The sequence below is a fragment of the Dendrobates tinctorius genome, unplaced genomic scaffold (assembly GCF_039654945.1).
Source record: "Dendrobates tinctorius isolate UK_male_01 unplaced genomic scaffold, ASM3965494v1 ptg000035l, whole genome shotgun sequence".
Lineage (NCBI taxonomy): Eukaryota > Metazoa > Chordata > Amphibia > Anura > Dendrobatidae > Dendrobates > Dendrobates tinctorius.
In genome coordinates, this window is record NW_027361703.1 from 20,538,667 (window position 1) to 20,565,244 (window position 26,578).

At 42.9% G+C, this 26,578-nt stretch overlaps 1 protein-coding gene across 19 annotated transcripts in view; it reads left to right on the forward strand.

The window, feature by feature from the left end:
• The window catches only part of FOXP2 (forkhead box P2), a 461,404-nt gene that overhangs the window by 322,966 nt on the left and 111,860 nt on the right, over nt 1-26,578 (forward strand). For all 19 annotated transcript variants that reach the window (XM_073573315.1, XM_073573316.1, XM_073573312.1 and 16 more), the window contains one exon: nt 18,273-18,377. In XM_073573315.1, the coding sequence (XP_073429416.1) occupies nt 18,273-18,377 (105 nt within the window). The remainder of the gene's footprint in view (nt 1-18,272; nt 18,378-26,578) is intronic.

Genomic DNA, 26,578 nt, shown 5'->3' on the forward strand with positions numbered 1-26,578 from the left:
CAGACCTACACCTTATAGGTTTGTCTGTTTTTCAAACAGTTTAGTATATTTGATTACATTCAAAATTAGAGAGAGACAGCGTGTGTCAGTCCGTATACAAAAACACGGAGCTTGACAATTTTACATACACCGTACAGCGGTGTACGTGCACGCTCCTCTCTCAGTACCGTGTAACGGCTGTTATCACGGCCAAATTGAAGCTATATACGTGTGTGACTCTGTAAGGAAAAGCCGAGGAGTTTGTCCGTTCTTACAGACCTACACTCTAGGGAGATTCCAATTCTGCCCAATTCTATATACACCTTGTAGTTTGTCATACACTAGGCAATTTCTGCCGGTCACATTGCGGTGTTATAGACACAGGGCCTGACAGAATCCAACTGTGTCCTGAAGTCTACAGAGATTCCAATTCTCCCCACTACTATATACACCTTGTACCTTGTTTTACAGTACCATATAGTTGGTGGTTTTTTCCGCGAACTCATGGCCTACGCAGTACCATGCTATGACCTACCCAGTCGCCACTTCTTTTCTCGCAAAGCCATCCCAGCCCTCCACCTTCATGTGAAAGACCGCATTGCCCATGCACTCAAGCAACAAGTGAGTGGAAAGGTGCACCTCACAACTGATGCATGGTCCAGTAGGCATGGCCAGGGCCGTTACGTGGCCATCACTGCGCACTGGGTTAATGTGGTGGATGCAGGGTCCACAGGGGACAGCTGTGATGGCACAGTGTTGCCTAGCCCACGGTATAGGAAACAGTTGGCTGTAGGCATTCGACCCTCCTCCTCCACCTCCTCCAGAAGCGAAAGCTTGTCCATAGAGTGCAGTCGCACGAGCACTGCATCCGCAGCTGACAGTGGTGCACACGGTGTGTCCCACTATCGATCAGCTAGTGGAAAGCGTCAGCAGGCTGTGTTGCAGATGATGTGTTTGGGCGACAGACACACGGCAGAGGTACTGGCCGACTACTTTCAGCGACAAATAGTAACTTGGCACTCAACTTGAATGATCCTTTTTGAAAGAAAATTTTATTATGTGCAGTCTCAGAAATGTTTCGGCCCACAACAGGCCTTCATCGGTCTGCCGACTGATGTCACAGTGTGGTGACTAAATGCAAGTCCAAAATTTCATATGAATTTCATACCGCGTTTTGATCTACATACCCCAACCGACCTCCACAAGGCCAAGCATCTCACAATGTGCATCATTCTAATTTGAATCCGAGGAGTTAGATACCGCACCAAAATCAATATATATTGAGTCTGGCTAGTTTACCAGCCCATACGCAAACAGTATCAAGTGAGTGCACAGTGCACACCTGCACAAACCTTGATAGCAGGAATCAATATATAAAAAATTTTGGACTTGCATTTAGTCACCACACTGTGACATCAGTCGGCAGACCGATGAAGGCCTGTTGTGGGCCGAAACGTTTCTGAGACTGCACATAATAAAATTTTCTTTCAAAAAGGATCATTCAAGTTGAGTGCCAAGTTACTATTTGTTATTCATTTGGGTCTGGGTAACCTACTTGTGCACCCTGCGGTAGTGCCACGCTATACTTATCATACTTTCAGCGACAAACTGAGTCATGGTTGGGCAGTCTACATCATGAGGCAGGCAAGGTAGTTAGTGATAACGGCTGGAATTTTGTGGCAGCCATAGCCCTTTCAAAACTCAGACACATACCTTGCTTGGCTCACACCTTGAACCTGGTGGTGCAGTACTTCCTCGCTAATTATCCGGAGTTAACAGGCCTGCTCCATAAGGTTCGAAGACTGTGCTCGCACATCCGCCGGTCGCCAGTACACTCCAGTCGTATGCAGAAGCTGCAGTGATTGCTCCACCTTCCCAAGCACCGCCTAATTATCGACGTTGCAACATGGTGGAACTCCACCCTGCACATGGTTGAGTGGCTGTGCGAACAGAGGCAGGCCATAATGCATTTGTGGGAGGATACACGGGCAGGCTCTTTGAGGGCAGACATGGAGTTGACAAGTGTACAGTGGTCGAAGCTGAAAGACCTCTGTAAAGTCCTTCAATGTTTTGAGGAATGCACATGGCTGGTAAGAGCAGACGACGCCATCATAAGGCTGGTAAGCGCAGACGACGCCATCATAAGCATGAGCATCCCACTTATGCGTCTGCTCATGCAAACTTTGATGCACATCAAGGAGCAGGCGTCTGCAGCCGAGGATGATGAGGAAGAGGAGGAGGGAAGCCTTGATGACAGTCAGCCATTGTCTGTTCAGGGAACTGTCGTGGATGAGGTGGAGGAAGAAGAGGAGGAGGAGGATGATGATGGGGATGATTATTTAGGGGAGGAGGATGCATCTCGTGGGGCAAGAGAAAATGTTGGCGTGGCAAGGTCTGGTACTGGGTTTGTGCGTGACTGGAGGGATGTGGATTTGCCTGAAAGTGCTCCTCCACCCAGCACTCGCAGTGCATCATTGACACCAGGAACATTGGCCCACATGTCAGATTATGCCTTGCAGATCCTAAAAAGGGACCCCGCATTGCCAAATTGATGAACGATGATGATTACTGGTTGGCCAGCATCCTGGATCCACGCTATAAAGGCAAATTCCTAAACATCATGCCTCAGGAGAACCTGGACCTAATATTAGCTAACAAACAAGCAACTCTGGTAAACCGGTTGGTTGAGGCATTCCCAGCACATAGCAGCGGTGATGGTTGTCACACGAGCCGTAGGGGCCGGGGACAACTTGGAAGAGGTGTTGGTGGTGCACACATCAGAAGTGGCGTTGGAGACCGGGGTTTCATGACCATGTTGTGGACTGATTTTTCAAGTCCAGCTCACACGACTGGTAATACTGCATCAGTTGAAAGTGACAGGAGACAGCACTTGTCAACTATGGTTGCAAACTACTTTTCCTCCCATATCGATGTTCTCCCTCACAGGTCATTCCCATTTGACTATTGGGCAGCTAAACTGGACACCTGGCCTGAATTGGCCCAATATGCCTTACAGGAGCTCGCTTGCCCAGCTGCAAGTGTGCTATCGGAAAGAGTCTTCAGTGCTGCTGGATCAATCCTGACAGAAAAAAGGACACGTCTGTCAACCCAAAATGTGGATGATCTAACCTTCATTAAAATGAACCATGCATGGGTTTCCAAGGATTTTGTCACACCTTACCCTGATGACACATAGGTTGACAGAAAAATGGCTTTCTTTGGTCCGCCTCTTCCTGGGACTTGACCAATTTCGCCTTTAGCAGCAGGTGAATGTCCCACATCAACATATGCCATTTTGTAAACATCCCTAACTGGGCTGCCTCCTCCCCCCATGGCCGGGGTCACCACCTAGCGCATGCAACCGTGCGAGTGCCGTTGCCCTGGACAGGAGGGTGGGCCGACTCTTGGGCACTGGCACAAGGTCCCTCATAGTGCAATCAAGTGTCTCTGATGGTGGGGGTGCACACCCGCTGTCAGACACACCGCCGTACTATGAGGGGCCCAGTGCCAGTACCGACGCCCACGAGTGGGCCCCCCTTGCTTGGGCAGGGCCCCAGCATTTGCAATGTTTACCTCTACCTGCTCCTCCGCTGTGTCGTCTGGGCTGTCAAATCCTTCACTGGGACTGCCACTACAAATTTGGTGAGCTGATAGAAGATGATGTTTAAGACGTAGTTATGCCCTGTCCCGCTGGACGGGATCTAGCTTCAGATGATCAATGGCTTCTATTTCTTATGGACGTCGACTCACAATGAGATGCAGTGGTGGTTTCTCATCAGCTTTCACAGTTTTCCTACCCACAGACGTGTGACATTCCAGCACACATTTTTAAATGTGCCCTCTCATGCCAATCCAAATGAATCGCCTACGGCCTGTGACTTCTGTCTTTTGCACTCCAAAGTTACGTGACAGAGCATGATAGGCAGTGAGCACCATGTTTACATCTCTCCCTGTGATCAAAATTATATGGATATGAGTAATGGCGATGGGATCAACAGTACTGCGATACAGCAACACTTTCTTCACAAAGAAAGGTTTTTGCTGTGTCCACTCACTAATTAATTGAGGGTCTGCATCGCCTCTGAGAATTGTGACAGAAGTTTATCCCTTGAATAGGAATTCCTAGATTCTGCAATCACTAGAATTTATGTCAGTAATTGTATGCATGTCATTTCCTATTGCGGAGAGTCTGGACTGTCTTACTGAGACAGAAATATATATGAAGATTTAAAAATACCACCAAAAGTGTATACTGGTGTACGCTTCATATACATTTTCTACTTTTTAGATTGTTGTCTAATCCATACTGAGAACATGGAGATTTTAAATATTTAAACTATGCTATATATACCTGCTGTCCAGTGATAATGTACCCTTTCTTAACTTTGTACAAGCTGGTCAAATCCATACTGGGCCTGAGACCGTCTGAGCCTGCCTCCTGATCTATAGACATAGGTTTTTAATGTGTGTAAACTATGCTATACATACCTGTAATCCGGTGATACGTTACCCTTTCTCACCTTTAAAGGTCCAATCACGTCTAATCCATACTGGGCCTGAGACCGTCTGAGCCTGCCTCCTGTTATATAGACCTACTTTTTTAATGTGTAAACTATGCTATACATACCTGTTATCCAGTGATACGGTTCCCTTTCTCACCTTTGTCCAATCACATCTAATCCATACTGGGCCTGAGACTGTCTGAGCCTGCCTCCTGTTATATAGACATAGGTTTTTAATGTGTAAACTATGCTATACATACCTGTTATCCAGTGATACGGTACCATTTCTCACCTTTGTCCAATCACGTCTAATCCATACTAGGCCTGAGACCGTCTGAGCCTGCCTCCTGATCTATAGACATAGGTTTTTAATGTGTGTAAACTATGCTATACATAACTGTAATCCGGTGATACGTTACCCTTTCTCACCTTTGTCCAATCACGTCTAATCCATACTGGGCCTGAGACCGCCTGAGCCTGCCTCCTGTTATATAGACCTACGTTTTTAATGTGTAAACTATGCTATACATACCTATTATCCAGTGATACGGTACCCTTTCTCACCTTTGTCCAATCACATCTAATCCATATTGGGCCTGAGACCGTCTGAGCCTGCCTCCTGTTATGTAGACCTACGTTTTTAATGTATAAACTATGCTATACATACCTATTATCCAGTGATATGGTACCCTTTCTCACCTTTGTCCAATCATGTCTAATCCATACTGGGCCTGAGACCGTCTGAGCCTGCCTCCTGATATATAGACATAGGTTTTTAATGTGTAAACTATGCTACATATATACGTGTTACCCGGTGAAACTATACCCTTTATCAACTTTCTAGAATCTTGTCAAATCCATACTGGGCCTGAGAACGGCTGCCGAACTGTTAAGCAAGCTACAGCAACTGTGGTTTGGACACGTAATTTTTTGCATTTTTTCAGGAATGCCGGTTAGGCCTAATTCAGGAATTGCGGTTGACCTGCTCTTACTGGGAAATCATCGTTCGCGGGGAATAATTGGAATCACAGATCCCCATCACTAATGGTGTTCTGCTGGTTATCTGCACCTGTAAGCGACAAAAGCTGGTCCTTTCAGTGTAGCGCGCATGCAGCCCCGGACATGTAACGCCATGATAGACCATGATAGTGCCAGAGCCTCGCGTATCCCTCTAGTAAGCTTGACGCGTACCGCGGGGGCATGCCGGATTCTCGTTCGATAACGGAAAAAGCTGACAAATTGCTAACACAACTACAAATGGACATACCACACCACACACACAATCGACAAAGCTTTCAATATGTGCATCTTTTCTTGAGGTGGCATGGTTGTGGTTTCCCGGGTGGAGTCCAATTAAGCCGCAGGCTCCACTCCTGGTGGTGCCCTTTTGGACATTCCTTTAAGGTTCAGCTTTGCAATCATACTGCCCCCGGAAAGCAAACACTTTGCCTTCATGGACGCTGTTTGGAGGTTCGTGGGAATAACGCCGCCCGATCGCCAGTTGGCATAATTTATTGGTGGGAAGTCCGACGGTATATGATCATGTTCGATTTCAGAATTTTTTTTTTTTGGGTTGGTATTTTACATTTTTATTCCAGCCTTTCTTGACTTCATAAGGGAATGACAAGGCTATATCTGTGTCTCCTCCACCTCCTCCTTTTACTCCTCCACCTCTTTTCTGAATGTAGTTGCCCTTTTCCATATGTAATTTTTATCTTCTGAGCATATTCTCTGCTTTGGGAGACCTTTTAAGGTGTTTTGTAATTGTTTTCTATGTGTTTGTATGTGTTTGTGTTTGCCTGCCATTGTTTTCAATGGGGTTCGACGAACATTCAACGAACTTGCCTCCTGTGTGACGAACCAAAACACTAGCGTGGTGGCTCAACACTACTCCTGATATATAGACGTACATTGTTAATGTTTAGACTATGCTATATATACCTGCTATCTGATAATACTGTTCACTTTGTCTACTTTTTATATTCTTGTCTAATCCATTGTGAGCCTGTGAGCGTCTCTGTGTGACTGATGGAATATATATGGAGATTGACAATTATCCTTTGACTGAATAGAGCTGTACATTTCTGATAAGTGCCATATATCTGTTATTTTGTGTCTATTTTGTGCAAAATTTTGAAGTTTGGTGGAAGAGGCCGCGGATGTGGGCGCGGGGGGGCCAGCTGGTGATGATGGTGGTGGTGCATCTTCTGGTAGTGGCAAAAGCACAATAGCAGCTAAGGCAGGAGGTGTTGAGCCTGCGTCATGGTCTGGCTCTGGAACGCCTGGAATGATACCTTTTCTGGGAGTAGGTTAACCGCTTTTAAAGGCGGAGCATGAGGAACTGGTTTTGACTTACATTGCCGAAACAGACTCCATCAAATATGCCCGCCTCTTCTGAAGTTTCAAAAAATGCAAGCACGGAGTGGTCAAGTGCTGGCTCCTGGTCAGGAAGAACCCCTTTCCTTGTGTTCTGCACCCCCACCCAAACTGAATCAGGCAGCAGGCCACACTTCACATTAGTCCATGTAGCTCTTTCTATCATACCATGCCTGGGTTATCAAGTCAAATCGTGAATTCCCCAGTCCAAGATGAATCTGACATGGAGTGTGGGTGGCCAGCCAGGGCAGTGGGGTTAATCGGTACCGGGCCGGTGTCTCACAGGGATGTGTCACGGTGGTGGTGACCCATTCCGTGGCCCTGGGCGTCCATGCAAAGAGGTGAATTACGTTTATAGGTGAATGATACGTGACGCCACCTCTGGTTTCTGATTAGATTGACCAGCGCTGCAGTGTCGCTTCTGTGGGACAGATGTTGTGGTGCAGCTAAGATGTAGAAGACCTGCACAGGTAGGGCCGTAGTCGCAGGGCAGATGAAAGAGTTAGGAGATGGTGTGCAGTGCAGGATGTAGCTGAGCCGTGCGCCAGGCGCAGGAGAAAGATGACAGACACAGACGTGCAGTTCCTTTACCTGTACTTGGTAGGTGCTGTCCAGGAACCAGGGTACAGATAGAGAAGGAGTTGGTCAGCCTGGAAGCCAATTTGGATTTCTCTCTCTGCAGATAGGTAGTGTGGCCTCCATTCTAGCGCTTATCTGAGGTACTCGCAGTGCTGAGTTCAATAAAGTTCCCCCTGTTGACTCTCTTTTGGAACTTTCTGGTCTGGCTTGCAGCTGTAGCCTTTTCCTTCTGGCTCACACACGTCGATGCTGGGGCCTCTGAGCCTCAGTTGGGTACAGAGCATTTACAGCTGCTACTTCCTCCGGATTCTGCTGCAGGAACGTCAGTGTCCCTACAAACTCGGAGACCGGAATCCGGACCATGCGCTCCAGCTAGGAGTGAGCCTTAACTCTGCTCATCCTCCAGCTCCCCTTCTCACATCCACAGACTTCCCCTTCCCTGCACAGAATGGCCTAACTTACCTCCTCCCGACCACAGAGAGCAGCTCCTCAGCAGTCATGTTTAGAGGTCTCCCTGCTGGCGTGGAGTGGGAAATGTGTTGTGTGTTGGTTTAACTGCTAGAGAGATCCTTCGTTGCTCCCAAGCATGACATCACACTCCCTAGGAGGAAGGTAATGCCACTGTGGCGACCGTACTCCTGGGGACGCCACAAGTGCACTGATGCCCAGCCACTGCTAGATGATTCTGCTGGTAGATTGACCCAGACCACTACATTCCTCTCACACTCTACACAGCCAGAATCTGACCCAGAGGAAACTCAGGTTCCCCTTCCCGCATACTATACCACCTTACACGGTGACAAAGAGGAAGGTGCAGATGAAAGTGCAGGTTCCTTGAGCTGGTGGGGGAGCATACTCATGGGCGACGGCACTGGCACAGGGCCCCTCATAGAATCATAGAATCATAGAATCGTAGAGTTGGAAGGGACCTCCTGGGCCATCTGGTCCAACCCCCTGCTCAAAGCAGGATTCGCTAAATCATCCCAGTCAGATGTCTGTCCAGCCTCTGTTTGAAGACTTCCATTGAAGGAGAACTCACCACTCCTCATAGTACGCAAAACTGTCTCTGCCGGTGGGAGGGCCGGCCCACCCCCACCCGCCATCAGACACACAGCCACACACCGCCCTACTATTAGAGGGGCCCTCTGCCACTGCCATCGCCAACGAGTGGGCCCCCCTGCTTGCTCAGGATCACAGCACTTGCAAAGTTGAAATACTTACCTCTCCCTGCTCCATCGCCATGACGTCTTCCGTGTTTCCTGACAGTGATAGTCTGATCAGAGAGCGCAATGACATCACGTCTGTACGCCCTCTGCCTAAACAGCCAAGTGCAGTGAGATGGACGATGGGGACGACGAGGAGTCCAGACTAGTACAGGGATTCCATAGCGAGGAGACTTATTTAATTGTTTTCAATGTTGGGACAGCAATTTTTGGGGAGCACTATACTCTGGAGAATGATATATGGGGCCCACCATACACTGGAGCATTCCAAAGGTGGACATCAGACACTGGAGCAGCATTTACAGGGCACATTATGCACTAGAGCATTAGAAATGGGGCCCATTATGTATGGAGCATTATTTGGGCCCATAAAACAGTGGAGCTTCTTCCATGGGGACCAACATATACTGTAGCATTTTGTAGAGCTCATCATATACTGTTTCAAACATTATATTGGACCAATGATTCTGTATGGAGAAATATATGGGCCTCATTACTCTGTATAGCGCACTATGCGGTGGCCATAATACTGTATGGAGTAATATACTGTCCGTTTTTGGAGCTATTTAAACTTGACATCAGTTATGAGATGTAAAAAGTGAAGTATTTTTCATTGTACTATACTGCTATTTCTCTGCGGTATCGGAGCATCATGAGTTGTGTTATGAGTTAAAGGGGCGCTCTTTGGCCCAGGGCACATGAAAACCTGGAGCCAGCCCTACCCCCCACAAATTTAGCCAAATAACCCCCATTTTTCAGTGCGTAACTAGTATTATGAAGTAAATTAAGGTTGAAAAGCTTCAGTAATCAGAATTGATGTTTGCTTCCCCATTGACTTGCATTGGGTTTCGTGTTTCAGTCGGCCTTTGACTTTTCACGATAATCGGCCGATTTCGTTTGACCCGACTTTTGCGAAAGTCGGGTTTCATGAAACCCGGCTCGACCAGAAAAAAGGCAAAGTCGCTCATCTCTAGTAAACACCAAAATGCCAGAATTGCAGTTTTTCGGATGACACAAAATATCAAAAGATCATATATACTCTAAAATGATATCAGTAAAAACATTGGCTTTGGGTTAAAAAAAAAAGCCCTCACACAGCTTCAAATTCTAAAAATGTTAAATGTTACAGGTCTAGGAAAATGCCATCATATGCAATTTTTTTAACAAATTTCAGAATTTTTTCACCTCTTAAATAAAGCAAAATCTATGCATACTTGTTATCTCAGTAATTGTACTAATCTGGAGAATCATATTGCTAGGTAATTTTTACTGCAAAATGAACACTTTAAATAGAAATCCAAGAAACAATTGCAGAATATCCCTTTTGCCACACTTGGAATTTCATTCCCATTTTCCAGTACATGACATAATAAAATGAATGGAGTCATTCCAAAGTACAACTCATCATGCAAACAACAAGCCTGCTCATGGCTATATTGACAGAAAAATAAAAAACATATGGCTCTTGAAATAAGGAGAGGAAAAAATGAAAACTTGCTTGGTCCTTAAATGGTTAACAAACTAATAAGAAATATCAACAGTACATATCAAACTGAGTTCTGCTTCATATGATATTGTCAAAAGTCATGGAAAACCCTTTAATTTTTTCTATATCACAAAAAAATTTTAAACTTTATGGCAGGCCTTCAAAATTTGATTCCCTGTGATCTATTAAGGCCTTCCATTGAGCATTGTGTCCCTTTGGTTATACAGCTCAGAAAGCAACAACTTTTGCTTCAATGTTAATGTTTGTGTTCGATCTTATGAATCTTTAAAGCAATGAGTTAAGACCATGCCCTTCAAACAACAAATTTCTAAAGAGATACTAATGTAACTGTCACACAAGCAACTTCTCAAACATAAGTTTTCTACATTGGTGATATCTTTTCTGAAGTTTAGACTATGGATCTGAATGCATAGTAGATAGAGACGGACACATTTATTTGGGTAGAATTTAATTCTACTAGAATCATCCAAAAATCAATATTCTCCAGAATTTGCTGACCCATAGAAGGCTAGCAACATGTAAAAAAAACAATACGAATGCTTACCTCACCACTCACCTTTCTAGCTACCTCAGCTGCTCACTTACTTTTATGCAGCCCTTGTTGCCTCTTCTTCCTGCTGCCATGTGCTGAAACCCTAGGTCTCTTCATGCTATGCCAATACTTCTGTCTGAGACCAGGCCAGAGACATCTCTGAACATGCATTCCTGCAAATGAAATTCATAAGGTTGCAATACAGTGGCATCATGACTTGTGTCATGACAATACTATGTGCATGCATAAGAATGACCCAGTCCTTGTCATGGCCATAGGTCCTAGTGGGGTTTGAGCGCATGGCAGCATTATGAAGAGGCATCAAATAATATGGTGGACAGCAAGCAGCAAGAGTTTCTAGAGAGGAGAGTGGTGAGGTATAAGATGTTGTATTTTTTCCATCATATTATGTTTATTATGCTCTAGAATCGCTCGAGACCCCAGAGCATAATAAGGGACATTCAATTCTCTAAGAAATATGTTTATAATAATTGATTTACCCAGTAAAGTTCACGGGATTTGGACAACTCTAATCTCATCGGATCTGCTCATCTTTTATAGAAAATAAACGTTTACAGAGAAAAGAAAATGTAAAAAAAAAATGCATCAACACACACAAACTGGACATCTGTAGTGCAATATTTTATGGACTGAGGTTTCTAAATATGAGACATTTGAAAGGAGCAATGGAAAGTACATATGTTACTAAAGCAATAAAACCATGTCTGCATTGGTGAATTAAGAAAAAAAATTAGGGTTGGAAAACAATATCTAGAGATAGTAATGCATTTTAGACTGAAGTCATAATAAATACTAATGATTTAATACATCATCCAAGAAGCTCTTGGGGAAAAGTTCATGCTTTCTTATTTTTTATAATTCAAGTTGTATTAGTTTTTTGGAAAAGTGGAATATAACAATATAAATTGTTATACACAAATTAATTAATTTGCCCTCAAGCATACTGCTGTTGATAATTAGGCTAAAAGTGACATATCGAGAAGATGCTGATATTCTTAGTCAGTGAGGTCAACCTAACACTTAAATCTTTAAGGGATATTTCCACCTGGTAGATTTATAAACTATCCTTGGGATCCCACCAAAGGGTTTTGCATCTATGAGGCCCTGAGTTGTGCTGTTGTCAGTGGAGAGATGGTTGGCATGATAAACCTGCATCCCGCCACCCCGCCTGACATCACTATTACATCAGAAGGATCATGTAGTGCGGTCTCCTCACTTGCACCAACGTGATGTTCCGCATCCAATGGTGATACATAAGGGCACATTGGTACAGTTTTACACAGACACCCCCTGTCCACACGGGACCCCAGAAACACGGGCGTTGAGAGCATGTGGCCCACACAGTAGCAGACCGTGGAACCACACTTGCTCATAACCCAGTGAGAGGTTCCTTTCATTAGCACCAGTGAAACAGAGTGCTGCCAGCCCAGTAGAAATACCATAAGTTCCTTGTTAGATATAGGCCCGAACTGTTAACGGGAATATATCGGGCCAGAAACCAGATTGGTTAGCACGGAAAGTTCAACCGAGAATATAGACTTGTGAATTCATGGATCGAGATAAAAGAGCAGTCCAAGGTTAAATTATTTATTTAATTGCCTTAAGGACACACTAGAAAATACACTATATACACAATGGTTATGCATATACAAATGGTTATGCATATACAAATACGAGTGAAGAACAAAAGATATGAGTAGACGGATCACGTCAATTACCTTTTGATGTTCACCCATGTGTGCACTGGGCCACAGGGGTCATGGGCTGTGAGCTGGTTCCTAGTTCCTTCACAGCATGTTACTCTAAGTGGCCCCTACCTTTGAAGTGAATAGCAAGCATAGCAGAGAGAGATCAAGCCTTTATCTCCCTGGTTGGGCACCCTTTTCCTCCCCAGTGAGCATCCTTATCTCCCTCCCCATGGAGGTTTGTAGCTACATCTCCAAAACGTATTACCAATGGAAGGTCATAGGGAGGCAATTCTTGTGCCATCAGGTCTGGCCAGGCCCCTGTTAAGGTACTGTCACACTAAGCGATATCGCTAGCAATGTCGCTATAACTTGTGACGTTATAGCGATATTGCTAGCGACATCACTGTGTCTGATACTTACCTACGACCTGCTCCCGCGCTGGTTATCGCTGATCGTGCGAGAACGTCATGGACCGATTCTTGTCGTCAGCTTCCTGCGGCACTTCCTGTGGAGAGACGAGCAACAAGCGTGGAGCCGGGCGGGAGGATGCAGGATCGCCTAGTGTGACAGGTAAGTAGCGACCCCCGTCCCCAGCGATGTCGCTGGTGAGATCTGCCTGTGTGGCAGCTCACTACTTAGCGATGTACCAGCGATCCTGACTGCGTCATATCGCTGTCGGGATCGCTGGTACATCGCTAAGTGTGACAGTACCTTTACACTTGGAAACCAAACATGGAACCATTCTACCTATATCCTCCCACCCTGGGGTGCTAGAACAGATCAAGACCCTGGAAGGTGTTTGGTCAATTTCAGACATCTCTAAAATGTAATCGGTGTGTTGCTAGAATGTATGATTAGTCCATATTTTCCTTATGAAATCATAGCTGACTCAATAAAGCAGTTAGACCACATGGTCTCCCCAGGGGGTCATCTTGTAGGAGCTTGGAGACTGCTAGCTGGTTGGAGGTGTGAAGTTCATCTCTGAAGCTGAGAAGGTTCAGCCCCCTGCTGAGACAGGTGTCCTGTTACATCTACACATGTTTCAACAGGATACTTAGTAGCTAATAAATCCCCCATCTTTCACAGTAGAAATTCCACACATTTCTAAGCGGTCTCTGAATACCTTTTCACTGACAAGTGCCCTAAGGAGCCCCTTTCTTGAGATAAATGTAGGTCTCTTTGGTGGGACTTACATGTGCAATACATTTATGGCAAATACTCTAGACCTGGGAAAAATTTACGACATGAGAATACCCTTCTAGCATTACAAAATGTGCTAAAAAGAGGTTGTCTTACCTTCATAATTTTAACCTGTTCCCAACATGTGCCATATATGTGTGGCTACGTGGTCATGCAAGCTCATGCTGAGCACTGTGGCAATCAAATGCGGGTGTCTGCTCTATGGCAGAGCTGACACCCTGCAGCAATGCCCACGATTGGTGTTAGCACCAATTGCAGACATTTAGCCCCTCTGATGCAGCTTTCAATACTGACAGCGACATCGAGTAGCATCGCATAGGGTGTGAGCTTCCTGTCTGCTCCCATCAGCACAACATGATGCGATCATCTAGCGCTGATGGTCTCCATGGTGACCCCGTGTGACAAGGTGGCAGTGGGGTCCTTAAGAAGCATTGTAGAGTATCAGATAAGCGATCTGTCAGTGTAAGGAATAATGAGATATTCAAAACCATTGGCACAACTCTAAGGTGGTGTTGCGCAAGTAGGATCCCAATCCGTATACTTGTATAGATTAACTTGGCACACACACGTGGAGATGCAAGTGAAAAAATGGTATTTTAATAAAGTACAGTATATACAGTAAACGTTTCGGTCACAGCGACCTTCATCAATGTACTATATAATGTACTGTACAGTACAGTACATTATATAGTACATTGATGAAGGTCGCTGTGACCGAAACATTTACTGTATGTACTGTACTTTATTAAAATACCATTTTTTCACTTGCATCTCCACTTGTGTGTGCCAAGTTAGTCTATACAAGTGTAAGGAATAAGTCCCATTGTGGGACAATGTAGAAAAGTTAAAAAAATTACGAAGAATTGAAAAATATTAAAAAAAAGAAAAAAAAGAAAAAATATTATTCCGATAAATACATCTATTTATGTAAAAAAAGTAGACATATTTGGTGTCACCACGTCCAGAATGATCTGACCTATAAAACTGTCCCACCAGTTAAACCCCTTCAGTGAACACTATAAAAAAGGGCAAAAAGGATGCGTTATCATTATACCACTGAAAAAGTGCACTAAAACGCAATCAAAACGACGAATGTAAATAAAAATTGCCTGAAAATTATACCAATTAAAATGTCAAATCGTCCTGCAAAAAGAAGCTGTCAGATGACTCTGAAGCTGTCACATGTTATAACTGTCTAAATATGGGCAATAAAAGCGTCTTCATTTTTAACAGCAGCCAAATATAAAAAAACAATATAAATCTGGTATCGCTGCAATCGCACCGAACAAAAGAATAAAGTCCTCTAATGACTTATATCGCACGAGAAACTGCATAAAAAATAAATAAAACCAATTCTTCATCTGCTGATTTGTTCATTATGCCTCCCAAAGATCGCAGTAAGGCGTGGCTCACATTTACCCTGCGCTCTTCGTTGAAGGCTTACACCAGGGTTTCCATGTAATTTCTGAAATACGTGATTCAGATGGAACCCTCTGTGGAAAATGCCCTATAATGAGGCAGATTGAGGCACTGTGGATGTCATAGGACCTGTGATCCAGCGACGTCCATCTTTTTAGGCGAGCATAAGAGCGGTCAACTACAGTTTTGTGCACTTCTGAAAAGGACACCACTGAATAGAGGCCAGTCGGAATCCAGAGTAACTCCAGAGTAACTCTGCTGCCTCATTATAGTGAATGGATCCCTCGAGGGTTTCATCTGTCACGTCACTTGGAGAGATTTAGATAGAAACCCCAAAGTAAGTGCTCAGCCTAGAGCGCCAGATAAATGTGCTCCTATGCAAAATATTCCCAATAAAAGCTTCTACTCAATCCACAAAAAAACAAAGTCCCCTCTCAGGTCCATCATCTGTCAATGGAAATATAGGGCCATTCCACATTACTGGTAGTACAAAAGGCTTTGGAAAATCGAAATTGCTCCTCGCCCCACCAAAAGAAATTCAGCAAGTTCTGCACTCCCAAATGCTCCCTTCCTTACTCAGCCCCACTGTGTCTAAACCACATTTAACTCCCACATGTTTGCATTTCTGTAGTGATGAGAGCCTGCCTAATTTAAAGCTGTGTGCTTCCAGAAGCATGAGCAGGTCACAACAATGTTCTGGTCATTGCAATGTACAGGTCACTACAATGGCAGTTTGCAATTTTCACTCAGCAACATTCACTACTGCTTGTTTCTGGAAAACACTCGTGGAGTCACAATCGTTACTACACTTGTAGATAAATTTCCACAAGGGTATAATTTCCAAAATGGGGTTATTTGAGGGGGTTTCTGCTTTTCTAGAACTTAGGAGCTCTGCATATGGAGTTCGCCAACTATTCTAGGAAAAGCTTCGCTACCTCCCGTGTCTCACCGTGTGGCCTGGCAGTACTGTATAGCCAAACATAGGATATTTCTACTTTCAGCAGAAATTGTGGGACGAATTTTGGTGCCATTTTTACCGATTTCCCAGTACAAAAAATAAAATATGGGGCTAACACAAAATTTTGGTGGTAAAATGTAGTTATTTTTTCTTCACTTCCCAATAGTATAAAATTTTGTGCTACACCTGTGGTGTCAATATGATCATTGCACACGTAGGTGAATTCATTGAGAGGTATAGTTTGTAAAATGGGGTCATTTGTGAGGGGTTCTGCTGGACTGGCACATCAGGGGCTCTACCAATGTGACATGGCACCGTCAAACCAGTCCAGCAAAATCTGAACTCCAATATGGTGGAGCTTCTGAGCTTTGTACTGTGCCTCAAAAGTATTTTTCAACCACAAATGGGGTATCGGTGTGTTCAGGATAAATTGCACAACAAATTTTTGAGTCCATTTTCTCCTGTTACCCTTGTGAAAATGCAAAATTTGGGGCTAAAAGCATTTTTGTGGGAAAAATTGGATTTTTCTTTATTTTCATGGCTCAACATTTTAAATTTTTGTGAAGCACCTGAAGATTCTAGGTGCTCAATACACACCTAGATAAGTTCCCCGAGGGGTATAGTTTCCAAAATGATGTCAGTTGTGTTTTTCACTGTTTAGGTACATCAGGGGCTCTCCAAACTCGACATGGCATCCGCTAATTATACCAGCAAATTTTATATTAAAAAAAATCAAATGGCTCTCCTTATCTTCTGAGCCCTGCCGTGCACCCAAACAGTGATTTTCTCCCACATATGGGTTATCAGTGTGCTCAGGAGAAACTGCACAACAAATTGTATGGTCCATGCTTTCCTGTTACCTTTGTGAAAGTAAAAAAAAATGGGTCTAAAGGAACATTTTTGTGAAAAAAAAATATTTTTTTTCCTCCCACATTCCATTAATTTCTGTGAAGCATCTGAAGGGTTAGTAAACTTCTTGAATGTGGTTTTGAGCACCTTGAGTGGTGCATTTTTTAGAATGGTGTCACTTTAACACATTTTCTGTCATATAGTCCTCTCAAAGTCACTTCAAATGGTTTTGTAAATACTGTAAAAGCAAGAACTCATTTGTCAACTTTAAACCCTTTTAACTTCCTAACAAAAAAATATGTTTCAAAAATTGTGCTGATGTAAATTAGACATGTGGGAAATGTTATTTATTAACCATTTTGTGTTCTCTGATTTAAGGGTATAAAAATTAAAAGTTTGAAAATAGCAACATTTTCTAAATTTTCGCCTAATTTCCAATTTTTTTCTCAAATAAACGGAAGTCAAATCAAAGAAATTTTACCACTACCATGAAGTACAATATGTCATGAAAAAAGCATTCTCAAAATCAGTGGGATTCATTGAAGCGTTTCAGAGTTATTACCTCATAAATTGACAGTGGTCAGAATTTAAAAAATTGGCCTGGTCATGAAGGTGAAAACAGACTTCCAGGTGAAGAGGTTAAAGACTACACTTTGAAATTCAGCAATCATGAAAAAATATTACTAAAGATTTCTGCCTAATGGAATGTACTGAAAAAGTACTAAGAAACTATATTATTATAATTAGTTATTAGTAATTAGACGATTTAATGTGTGTTTGTGGCAAAACAGTTAAACATGATCAAAAAGACAAAATTGTGTAATTTGCCCTTAGTTGGCGCAGTAAAGACAATTCACGAGACTGTGGAGAAAGTGCAGTGTATGATTCGGATTAAACAACGGCTGAAAACTGTACTTCTATTATTAGAAACTCTTTTGCCATTTTTTGAGCAGTTGAGGAAGGGTAAGAGCCAATTGAATCTGGGACCTGTATTGCTGGGCAGATTTGTTAGAAACAGCCGGTCTCATCTTTTTATTTTTAATAAGTATTTTGAGTCTGACAATATCATTCATTTTAATCACAGAAAGCAGTTGACTTGTGCAGTATTTAGAATAGCATTGTTGGTTTATTGAGCTAGGATATATTGCAATGGTTATATTAAGTTGAGGTCATATGTCAGAATTACCATGCACTCTTGTATAGTAATTTCTTCTTTCTTTATTAGAAGTCATCTTTGGCTCTATTTCTTCCCTAATTGGAACATCATCCTGCCTTGGCAGTTGAACTATTCAACAGAACGATTAAATTTTCCTGACTGCTCTGAGCTGAATTGACCTGTTTTGACCTGTTTGTCAGTGATTGTAACCTGACAGGCGCTAGCAGACTCCAACGATTATGGCTTTTGAGATTAATCGGATGCTATTCTCTTTCTACTACAGCTCGTCACATGAGGAGACTGGGGCTACGCATACCCTCTATGGTCATGGTGTCTGCAAATGGCCAGGCTGTGAAAGCATTTGTGAAGATTTTGGACAGTTTTTAAAGTAGGTTAACGTTTACATTTTTAAGAATTTCCTAGTGAAACCAAATGGTGCAATGGGCATTGCTTATCAATATCATATCCTAATATCAGATTAAAACTTCTAGGTCATGTCATCATGTCAGCAGTCACCTTTTTAATCAAATATGAGACAGACTTGACATGTTGCAATCAATCTCTGATTTTTTATGTGTATAGTCTCAGTATAGAGATTGACCTTTTTTAGACTATACATTATGTTGTGGAAGCCATTACACAATTGCTGACTGCATCAATTTTCCAATCTGTTCCCCATTAATTTCAGTTCTTCAAAAAAGTAGAAAATAGACTATTTTAAATTTATACATAAAATGTCAGTTGTGTAATACCATTAAGGCTGGTTTCACATTAGCGTTGAAACAACGCTGCGCACTGCGTCGGTAAGCCCCGCCCCGATCCGGCTCCCTGCCTGCCCTATCCGGGATCACCGCCTACTATCACATTTGCACGCATGCGATCGGCGCACCCTATCTTTAGCATAGGGTGTGCAGATCATGCTCTGCCAGTGTGAAAGTAGCGTGCTGCGCACTTTTGACGGTGCGCCATGCACGCCGAAATGCAACATGTTGCATTTCGGCGCGCACGGCGCACCATCAAAAGTGCACAGCATGCTACTTTCACACTGGCAGCGCATGATCTGCGCACCCTATGCTAAAGATAGGGTGCGCCGATCGCATGCGTGCAAATGTGATAGTAGGCGGTGATCCCGGATGGGGCGGGCAGGGAGCCGGATCGGGGCGGGGCTTACCGACGCAGTGCGCAGCGTTGTTTCAACGCTAATGTGAAACCAGCCTTACATATTAAATCTGGCGTTTATATATTAATGCAACAGTTATCTGGCATAATTGAGTAGAAGACAATGGTCCCAACTCATCAGTGTTTTCACCAGAATTTTGGAGTAAAACACTTTGATAAGTTGTAAAAGTTTTGCGCAACTCAAGTTTGCACAAAAATGCTGCAACTTTGCCATTTGCAACTTTACTCAGCTATACCACAATGAACAAAGTTGGGGCAGAACCGAGGCATGAAGCCACAGCTTGTCATAAATTTGTACCTGCCAGAAAACTTACGTAAGTCCCTGACTGAAATAAGATTGAGGCGCAAGGAGTCACACATGTTGGACATTTCTTTAGTGCAATCTGTGCAGCTGCACACGGGCCTAAAAGGTGAGGGGCCCACTTCCAGCTCCAAAGCAGGTGAAATTGTGCATTACGATGAACAATTGGACCGCAGAAGACCCAAATATTGTTCTTGCAGAGAGGCCTTTATCTTTCTGTGTCCTTCACTCCTCATAAGCACCTTACTACAAAACACCCCCTCTCATCAAGACCAGCGTTGTTCACATGCCAATGTATGTACATGTTTGAATATCCTCTGTTTTAGTGGAAACCAGATGTGGCCTTCCAGTATGACTAATAATTACATAGCTTTAGTTGAAGAGAAAATAGTATTAAAAGATGCTATTTTCTGTCATAAAGTCTGTGCATAATGTTTAAGAGTCATAACTGTCTCATACAACTCATATGGAAGCCTTCCCTATATAGGTAAAATCATTATGTGTAGAAATAATAACTTCCTATATAGGCCCAAAGCCACTACTGTAATTATTACAGTATCCTTTCACTGGCAAAGCCACAGATCATTACGCAATTGTCTACTTGTTTTCAACACCATGTCTGGAGAATTTAGCCTTTTCCACAAATAAGTATATCTGAGTTGCTAAACATTTCAATAATCTAAAAGATTTGTCTTTTCTGAGCGGTCCTTTAGTGGTGAGTAGAGTTGAGCGATACCGTCCGATACTTCAATGTATCGTATCGGATGGTATCGGCCGATCTTTAAAAAAAGTATCGGTATCGCCGATTCCGATACCGGAAGTCCCATTCAAGTCTATGGGACTTCCGGTATCGGAATAAGAAAAACCCTTTCCTGCCCTTGTACAGCCTCTCTGGGGTCTGTACGGGCCTTTCGGGGGGCTGTGCCGGCCTGCCAGGGGGTCTGTGCAGGCTCCGGTGGTCTGTGCCGGCCTGCCGGTGGTCTGTGCAGGCTCCGGGGGGCTGTGCCGGCCTGCCGGGGGGCTGTGCCGGCCTGCCGGGGGGCTGTGCCGGCCTGCCGGTGGTCTGTGCCGGCCTGCCGGGGGGCTGTGCCGGCCTGCCGGGGGGCTGTGCAGGCTCCGGGGGTCTGTGCAGGCATCGTCCGATGGGACTACAAGTCCCATCGGGCGATGCCTGCTACCATGACAGTGATTGACACATTAGCCAATGATGGGACAGTAGTAGTCCCATCATCCGGCTAATGTGTTAAATGTAAAAAAAAAAAAAAAAAAATTACATGCTACATACATACAACATGCATACTACATACATGCTACATTCATACTACATACTACATACATGCTACATTCATACTACATAAATACTACATGCAACATACATGCTACATGTATACTACATGCATGCTACATACATACTGCATGCTACATACATACCACATATATACTACATACATACTACATGCATGCTACATGCATGCTACATGCTACATACATAACACATATATACTACATGCATGCTACATACATACTACATGCTACATACTACATGCATGCTACATACATACTACATGCTACATACTACATATATACTACATGCATGCTACATACATACTACATGCTACATACATACTACATATATACTACATGCATGCTACATACATACTACATGCTACATACATACTACATATATACTACATACATACTACATGCTACATACATGCATGCTACATACATACCACATACATAACACATATATACTACATGCATGCTACATACATACTACATGCTACATACATACCATATACATACTACATGCATGCTACATACATACTACATGCATGCTACATACATACTACATGCTACATACATACTACATACATACTACATGCATGCTACATAGATACTACATGCATGCTACATACTACATGCTACATACATACTACATATATACTACATGCATGCTACATACATACTACATGCTACATACATACCACATACATACTACATATATACTAACTGCATGCTACATACATACTGCATGCTACATGCATGCTACATACATACTACATACATACTACATGCTACATACATACCACATATATACTACATACATACAATACATTCATACAATACATACATAGACATACAGTACATATAACATAGAGTAACATACTTACCAATACTTGTCACATTGTTCCCCGAAGCCATTGTCTTTTCCGGAATAAATATTAACATAACAAACCACAAAAATACTCACCCACGATCCGAAGCAGTCCACGAGTGTGTCCCACGACGATCTTGGGTAGAGAACTGCAGCATCAGATGATGCTGCCGTTCTCTACGGGCTGCAGGAATCCAATGACGGAAGGTAGGTATCCTTCCGCACTGTATTCCTCCGCCACTTAAAAAAAAAAAGTCCCTAGTCTCACTTTATGCCATTGCTGTGTGGGAATTTCCCACGCAGCAATGGCATAAAGTGAGACTAGGGACTTTTTTTTTTTAAGTGGCGGAGGAATACAGTGCGGAAGGATACCTACCTTCCGTCATTGGATTCCTGCAGCCCGTAGAGAACGGCAGCATCATCTGATGCTGCAGTTCTCTACCCAAGATCGTCGTGGGACACACTCGTGGACTGCTTCGGATCGTGGGTGAGTATTTTTGTGGTTTGTTATGTTAATATTTATTCCGGAAAAGACAATGGCTTCGGGGAACAATGTGACAAGTATTGGTAAGTATGTTACTCTATGTTATATGTACTGTATGTCTATGTATGTATTGTATGAATGTATTGTATGTATGTAGTATGTATGTGGTATGTATGTAGCATGTAGTATGTATGTAGTATGTATGTAGCATGCATGTAGCATGCAGTATGTATGTAGCATGCATGTAGTATATATGTAGTATGTATGTAGCATGCATGTAGTATATATGTAGCATGTATGTAGTATGTATGTGGTATGTATGTAGCATGTAGTATGTATGTAGCATGCATGTAGTATATATGTAGTATGTATGTAGTATGTATGTAGCATGTAGTATGTATGTGGTATGTATGTGGCATGTAGTATGTATGTAGCATGCATGTAGTATGTATGTAGCATGCATGTAGTATGTATGTAGTATGTATGTAGTATGTAGCATGTATGTAGTATGTATGTGGTATGTATGTAGCATGTAGTATGTATGTAGCATGCATGTAGTATATATGTAGTATGTAGTATGTATGTAGTATGTATGTGGTATGTATGTAGCATGCATGTAGCATGCATGTAGTATGTATGTAGCATGCATGTAGTATGTATGTAGCATGCATGTAGTATGTATGTAGTATGTATGTAGTATGTATGTAGCATGCAGTATGTATGTAGCATGTATGTAGTATGTATGTAGTATATATGTAGTATGTATGTAGTATATATGTAGTATGTATGTAGCATGTAGTATGTATGTAGCATGCATGTAGTATGTATGTAGCATGTAGTATGTATGTAGCATGCATGTAGTATGTATGTAGCATGTATGTAGTATGTATGTAGTATATATGTAGTATGTATGTAGCATGTAGTATGTATGTAGTATTTTTTTTTTTTTTTTTAACATTTAACACATTAGCCGGATGATGGGACTACTACTGTCCCATCATTGGCTAATGTGTCAATCACTGTCATGGTAGCAGGCATCGCCCGATGGGACTTGTAGTCCCATCGGACGATGCTTGCACAGACCCCCGGACATCAGCACAGCCCCCCGGCAGGCCGGCACAGCCCCCCGGCAGGCCGGTACAGACCCCCACAGGGTGCACAGACCACCGGCAGGCCGGCACAGCCCCCCGGCAGGCCGGTACAGACCCCCACAGGGTGCACAGACCACCGGCAGGCCGGCACAGCCCCCCGGCAGGCCGGTACAGACCCCGGGCAGTCCACACAGCCCCCCGGCAGGCCGGCACAGCCCCCCGGCAGGCCGGCAGAGACCCCCGGAAGGCCCGAAATGACGGCGCATCATGATGCGCACACACCGCGCATCATGATGACGTCAGTCTGTCAATCAACTTTGAACTTCCGATTCCGATGCCGAATTCCGATATTGAAAAAATATCGGAAGTCGGTATCGGAATTCCGATACAGCAAGTATCGGCCGATACCCGATACTTGCGGTATCGGAATGCTCAACACTAGTGGTGAGTATCTTTTGCTTTTTTAGATGTCTTCAAATACTTAGAATAATACACATTTTCGGATGTAAAAATATATCCACAAAAAACATTTATAAATTAACTTGCCAGAGGGTTTTATTTTTTTTTTCCAAGATGAGTAACTTCACAGGCTGAAGATCTTGTGTTGTCATGGTGCGGTTAACAGGGTGAATGAACTGTTTCGTGCTTCATCAACAATTAAGTTAATTAGCTTATTTGAAATGGCACTGCTTTGTTGCCAGGATGTTGGCAGAAACATCAAAAAGATGTGTTTACAAATGGTAGACTATCTGTGGGATATAGGGCTGCGACACCATAACTACAAAACATAACAAGAAATGGATAATAGCAACACTAGAGTAAATTAAGTGCTGCTCTTTTTATATATAAATATTGATTCTTTCTTGCACATCCCTGTTTTGTCTACAGGCCATGGAGAGAAATGTTACTTATGAAAAATTTCTATCCATAAATGATACAGGAAAGATGTATATCTTTGTTCCGTGTTAGCCAGTGGATAGAAAAATATTCAGGATTGAGAGTCCTCAGTAGTTGATACCTTTTAATGGCTAACTGAAAAGATGGTAACACATTGCAAGCTTTCGAGACTACTCAGGTCTCTCCATCAGGCTAGACTAATACAAAATCTGAAGTCACATATTTATGCACAATACAGCCTAGAAAAAATGCAATAGATAAGACAAGTGACGTGAAGCAGAACTATCAATATGGGAGAGGGAAAAACATAAATATAAACATTGGACCAGTTCATAGATAAGGAGTCCGGATGTTTTATGGTCCTCTGATTGGGGTCTAGTTTTAAAAGGAAATTCCTTAATTGATGTAAAAAGACATAAATCCATGCGACACATTCATTCCAGCACTGAGAGTGTCAAAGTTCGTCATAAATTTGTACTCCCAAACTCGTCTCTCTCTCTGAGAATTGAAGTTACCTTTCAATACCAGTAATTTCATATCCACGCTGCTGTGATCAGGGATACAGAAATGTTTTGCCACAGGTGTCCAGTTATATAAATTTATGGACTAACTTAATTTAATGTGTAGGCTCTCATTTACCTAGAGCAGATGAATTAGTAAAACTATATTTATGTTACAAAACAAATGCACTTCTATATCCAGATAGTAATTGCCAAAATAGTAATAGATTCATAGTAACAAAAAGCGGTCCATAAACAGGTTGCAATTGACCACAACCATTAAACCATTAAACAATGCCATTAAAGTGAATCTCTTAGCAGGTTTTTGATATGTAATCTGAGGACAGGATGAGGTAGGGGGTTAAAACATAAATTTCTTTGATATGCTCACATTTTAGGCTGTGTAATGTTGTTTACTTACAATGAAAGCTTTATGACTTGGTGATAATCACAGCCTGGACTACAGCAGCTATAACATCACATGCAGGCTAGTCTGACTCCACCCCTTCCTCTGATTTGCAGCTCACTGTCTATAGACAATGTACATAAAGAGACTGGTGTGCATGGGAGCAGCTTTCTCATTGCTACATGTAAATACTCTGATTGTGCCAGAACTGCTGCACCCAGTAAACTAAGTGATGCATTGGTGGAATCAGGGTCTCTTTGCCTAACTATGCTGCACTCGGAGGAGGTAACAAAAACGTGGTGACAGATTCCCTTTAATTTTAAGGCCAGATTCCTAAAGCCACACTTTATAGTCTACATATGGGTTGCCTGGACTGATCTCGGGTATCCTCACCCCAACTAAAAGCCTCATAGGGATACATGAGTTGATTAGTTCATTTCAGAAGACTTGCCTTTAGTCCAGAAATTACGGTCCATGCACAGACCTTGAAACACGGACATGTGAAACCTGCCTATTGCTATTACAATGAGCACTATAGGTAGACTATAGGCAACAACCTAATACCAGCTTTATGGACTATGGTAATCTGTCAATCTGGCACAGTCTAAGTGCATAATCAGCAGTTCAATTATACTTTAACCAATGGGTGTATGTCCAGCAATAGGAGCATTATGATGACTGTCTGTAGTAAATTATTATTATACTTTGAAAATAGTTTCCATAGTCTAAGATAAATTGAAGTAAGTTTTTCATTCTTTAGTGTAACAAATAACATTGTATCCAAAGCCCACCGAAGAAAATTAGTTTTCATTATTATGTTTTATATCTTTAGCTAGAACCTCTTGTGGGCTACCAAGTCTTCAAACATCTTGGGTCATGCTGGACTGTACTAATGTGTTCTAGACGAAAAGTTGGATTTGTGGCTTTGTCTACTAATCTCTACCTTGTGTCTAGCATCAGTTAATGTATCGGCAAAGAGATAACAATGTGAAAACTTGAACCTTGTGTTCCAAAGGCATATGTAAAGGTACTGTCACACTTGGCGATGCACCAGCGATCCCGACCAGCGATATGACGCGGTCAGGATCGCTGGTGCATCGCTAAGTGGTCGCTAGTGAGCTGCCACACAGGCAGATCTCACCAGCGACATCGCAGGGGTCGGGGGTCGTTACTTACCTGTCAGACGAGGCGATCCTGATGTCCTCCCGACCGCGTCCACGCATCGCTCGTCTCCACAGCAGGAAGCCCAGCAGGAAGCTGACAATGAGAAACGGGCCAGGACGTTCTCGCGCGATCAGCGATAACCAGCGGGGGAGCGGTCGGAGGTAAGTATCAGACATAGCGATATCGCTAGCAATATCGCCATAATGTCACAAAAAACAGTGACGTTATAGCGATATTGCTAGCGATATCGCTTAGTATGACAGGCCCTTAAAACTACGGGTATCAGTATTATTTAGCATTAGAGGCACCAACTGTTTCTTCCTTCATCTGTTTTCACAGTGGGAAGTTAAAGTATGACCTAAAGGTGTTGTTCCATATTTAAAACTTATAGCACAAATAAATAAAACTT